This window comes from Rasamsonia emersonii, assembly GCF_000968595.1.
Source record: "Rasamsonia emersonii CBS 393.64 chromosome Unknown ctg1118621760371, whole genome shotgun sequence".
In the NCBI taxonomy this organism is placed as follows: domain Eukaryota; kingdom Fungi; phylum Ascomycota; class Eurotiomycetes; order Eurotiales; family Trichocomaceae; genus Rasamsonia; species Rasamsonia emersonii.
In genome coordinates this window covers 1-4,023 of record NW_013563045.1, presented here as the reverse complement: position 1 = coordinate 4,023, position 4,023 = coordinate 1, and the positions used below count along the sequence as shown (strand labels likewise).

At 42.3% G+C, this 4,023-nt stretch overlaps 7 protein-coding genes across 7 annotated transcripts; 5 read left to right on the top strand and 2 right to left on the bottom strand.

Moving 5' to 3' along the window:
- Positions 1–895: 895 nt before the first annotated feature.
- T310_6181 (uncharacterized protein) lies at positions 896–1,327 on the top strand (the record flags this gene model as incomplete). The annotated part of the gene is made up of 1 exon (XM_013470990.1): positions 896–1,327. A coding segment is annotated over one exon (432 nt), but the record flags the coding sequence as incomplete, so codon positions are not given.
- T310_6180 (uncharacterized protein) lies at positions 990–1,388 on the top strand (the record flags this gene model as incomplete). Its single annotated transcript, XM_013470989.1, has 1 exon — positions 990–1,388. A coding segment is annotated over one exon (399 nt), but the record flags the coding sequence as incomplete, so codon positions are not given.
- A 671-nt stretch (positions 1,389–2,059) lies between these two features.
- On the bottom strand, positions 2,060–2,368 carry T310_6179 (uncharacterized protein; the record flags this gene model as incomplete). Its single annotated transcript, XM_013470988.1, has 1 exon — positions 2,060–2,368. A coding segment is annotated over one exon (309 nt), but the record flags the coding sequence as incomplete, so codon positions are not given.
- Positions 2,064–2,429, top strand: T310_6178 (uncharacterized protein; the record flags this gene model as incomplete). Its single annotated transcript, XM_013470987.1, has 1 exon — positions 2,064–2,429. A coding segment is annotated over one exon (366 nt), but the record flags the coding sequence as incomplete, so codon positions are not given.
- A 360-nt stretch (positions 2,430–2,789) lies between these two features.
- T310_6177 (uncharacterized protein) lies at positions 2,790–3,065 on the top strand (the record flags this gene model as incomplete). The annotated part of the gene is made up of 1 exon (XM_013470986.1): positions 2,790–3,065. A coding segment is annotated over one exon (276 nt), but the record flags the coding sequence as incomplete, so codon positions are not given.
- Positions 2,825–3,163, top strand: T310_6176 (uncharacterized protein; the record flags this gene model as incomplete). The annotated part of the gene is made up of 1 exon (XM_013470985.1): positions 2,825–3,163. A coding segment is annotated over one exon (339 nt), but the record flags the coding sequence as incomplete, so codon positions are not given.
- A 519-nt stretch (positions 3,164–3,682) lies between these two features.
- Positions 3,683–4,023, bottom strand: T310_6175 (uncharacterized protein; the record flags this gene model as incomplete). The annotated part of the gene is made up of 1 exon (XM_013470984.1): positions 3,683–4,023. A coding segment is annotated over one exon (341 nt), but the record flags the coding sequence as incomplete, so codon positions are not given.

Below are 4,023 nucleotides of genomic sequence, written 5' to 3'. Positions count from 1 at the left end.
ACTCTGTATTCAAGTCCATTCGAGTCGATCAAGGGAGCGAGACCCCGGCACCTTGCCAGTCAGGTCGATCGATTCGAATTGTAAGTCAGACAACGTCGTTATCAGTCGTCTGCCAGTGCTGCCGGGCTCATAACCTCTCGGCGTAAGGCTGCCGAGAGCTCAGTGGGGAAATAGATGAAGTCTATCTAGGCATAGAAGATCAATATATTATTGCTCCCTCTGGGGAAGAAAAGGAAGAACTGACTAGGAGCCGGCGTTGAGGTCGGCTCTAAATCTGCGTGGCCGGTTTGGCGGTCACGTGGTAACTGACAGCTGATTGGTCAGACCTGGCAGCTGCCTGAATGCCGTATGGGTCAGGCACCAACAGAAAGTTTCTAGCATACAGAATCGGCACTGAAGATACTTTCTTCAAAATTAATATCATCTCCAGCTTCTGCATCTGAATTGACCTTATGTTCCACCATTTTTAGAAGATCACAAAAGTGCGCATGCTTGACGCGTTCTAACGGCTTTGTAAGTCCATTGGCAGGGTTGATCTTGCCATCAATCTATTTGAATTCAACGAGTCCTTTCTCAACAGCATCACGAATGAAAAAATATTGATTATCTACCCATTTTGTTGTAGAACAGTATCCAGCTTTGTTAACAATATTAAGAGTATTTGCACTGTTAGTAAAAATAGTGACTGGGCCTGCTTTTTCAAGTCCTAGTGCCATAGTGATCTTTTTCAGCCAAATACCTTGTGTCACGGCGCTAACGCGGATAAGAGTCACGTGACCGAGGGAATATCTTCATCGCCCAGTTCCGAGCCTGCTGTAGCTCTTTGAGCTACGTCCTGTCTATAGAGCCTGCCCGTACCAGCCTGCCAAACAGCCTGAGACTCGCAGATAGATAGCCTGTAGCTAGCCTGAGTGTCAACTACCTAATCAATCTATTTCCTGCATCCTTGCAAGCCTGCACCTTGACAGTAATTGCATTCTGTGATGTAGAAGAGGGCGCACCATTATGGCCTATCCAGTCTCAGAAGCGTCCTACCACTAATGCTGTTACATCCACCCATGCAAAAAGGCAAGAGTGCTCCCAGGAGGATGCAGATATGGTCACTCCACCAGGCTATCACATTGGTTCAGATAAGCTCACTAGGCCAACGACCAATGATCTGCTTCCTCTGTGTTGGGAACCCTGGACTGCTGATGGAGAAGCGAACCAGGAAATACAGTACGCCGGGGTCCCTAAGCAGACATGTTCGGCAAACACATGTGAGGCCTTGTTGGCCAGAAGGCAGGACAATCAAATGCAATATCTGCCGTGTGGAACTAGAGAATAAAAGGCATCTGATGCATCATGCGGAATCTGTGCACGGAACAGTCTCGCGAGTACCTCCCTAATACTCTTTTTGGTCCAATTGGACTCTGTTTTGTTTTCTATTTTGCTTTTTAGCCTGTTTGTTTAAGTGATACATATCGCAATGCACAAACTGGGCTGGTCTCTTGTATAATGGCGTATGCATGCTGACCGGCGGGCTTTTGCTATCTGAGAGTTTGTGATACTGTATTGTTCAACATTACGGAGGTCATCTGTCTTGCCTCTCTCTTTTTGTATATATCCATTAATTGCATACTATGAGTAACATGCGTTAGTCTGGACTAGTACACACTCTCCAATGCATACACCTTGTAGTGCTTGGAAGCTGGTCATTGGCCTGCTAATGGTGGCTGCAGACATACACTGCTGACTGGAAAAGACCCCTGTATGCTTGTCCTGCACATTTCTCTCTGCCTGCACGTAGTCTCTCTTGCATGTAGACTATGCGGGATTTATGATTTAAGACCTAGCACGAGTCCTTTGTAAAGATACTTGAGCAATCAAGCAGCCTCTGGAAGGGAATATAAGTCCATTCATACAGATCTCAATTTCTGTAAGTATAAACAGACTGCCCTTCTTGCCACATTTTGGTGCTGATTGATGCTGCCAGTTACAATTCTGGCTCCAGCCAAGATTTATATTATTTCAACAGCAATATCCGAGCCTCACAAATTTTATTGTCTTGATTCCACTCCTAGCATCTGCCTTTAATGTCCGAGATTGAAGTATTTGTTGCCGTGCATGATAGTTCAGATCTTAGTAGAGAGCGCCATGCCAGCATCTGGATTTCCAAAGACAATAGCTTCGATGGCTTCCATGTGACAAATAAATTTGGTTCTGATTTGACATTCCAATGCTTACGGCGTGGGCGTGATCCCCGGACTACAAATATGAGATTAGTAACCATGGAACGCTTTGCCACAATCTCTGAGGAAGGATATTCAAAACTACAGCGTATTCTAAGCATGGTACCTATTAAAAATAGCAACAATAATTGGAACTGTCAGGATTGGGTCAAAGACACTTTATCGAATGGAAAAGGAAGGTATTATCAACAAGACTGACTGGGACAGAGGGGTTCAAATGTTACTTGGTGCAATTTCACGTCCTTCTATGGAAAAGGCACAAGGCCCATAGTTTTATCCCCTTATCTTGTGGGAGGCTATTGCATACTTAGAACGGTATATCTCCTCTGCGCAATATTTTTTCACAGCTGACACTTAAGTCAACCAGATAACACTGATGATTGGTTTCTGCGCCACGAGATCAGGAGCTAGAGACAGTTATGTTATCCAGAAAACATAGCTACCTACTCCAAACAGCAAAGGTCAAATTACATGGTCGTATCTAATTTCTGCCAATCCGTCAAAGGACGGTTGTTGTAACTTGAGTTTACTGTTTCCATTGTCTCTACTTGAGACTGATTCCCATCAGCAGCAAGCTGCCTGTGGGGGTGTAAGTCTGTGCATGTTCACAGGAAGCACATATTTCTCCCATGTCCAGCTGCTGCAGTGGTTCATTTCCCATGTTTTGTCTATATCAGCATTGTCCAAGAGCAGGATTTAAAACATGTAACTACCAGGTCCTCCTTTGGCCAATTCAGAACTTGCAAAAAAATACTCCCCCTTACCACCTTTTACATGGAGAAAGAATGTTCTGGGAAGAAGATATTGTTGTGGAAATTGAATGGCTACTTCTAGGGCACAACAGTGACAGGTACAACTATTCTCACCCAATCATGCACAGATCTAACAATTATATTAGGTCTGTGGACTTTAGCCACAGAACCATCCAATGACAGGAATGTGGGTGGGCAAGCCTTTTACTTTTTTTACAGAGGGAGATTTAACAGCCAACATCCTCACACAGGAGGGCCAAAATTTCTGTAGTAAATAGTTGGAGGATTGACTGCAGGCTCAGTGGCAGTGGTCAATAGAATTGATGGATAAGACAGCTGCAATGTTGTAAGCACTCTTCTGACTGATTAGATCTCAATTTGAGGATTTTAGGTTTCATCTACATTCAGAGAAAGCTACTTTCACTGTGTAAGTACCAAAACATATTTATTATCTGCATGCTCTGCCAAGCCATAGGAGTTTCCAGACAGATGTTCTTGCATGAGCCGTTCCCCCATACACTGAGACATGGTATGAGAAATTTGCGCGGAAATTCATGGTAGAGGCCTAGCATTATTTCTTCTTAGCGCTCTCTTTGAGATCAACAGAAACATCAGCCTGAGTATTCCATACAATAAAAAACTCCTTCTGTACGGTCCTCTCTTGATGCTGAAGACTCTAGAACAAAGCTGAGAAGGAGACTACAGATTTTGTAAAGGCCTACTGTGAAGCAACAGGGATTTCTCATATTGACAGAATGTCTCTACTTGATGTTGTAGAACAGGTTGTGTTAGCTGCCTGGCGCATGATTCTGGTTGTGTAGACAGGAAAAGAGTCTGTGGATAGAGTTTTGAAAGAGAATTTCTTCTAATCTGTTTATTTTGATTGAGATACATGTATATTATTATTATTATTATTATTATTATTATTATTATTATTATTATTATTATTATTATTATTATTATTATTATTATTATTATTATTATTATTATTATTATTATTATTATTATTATTATTATTATTATTATTATTATTATTACTA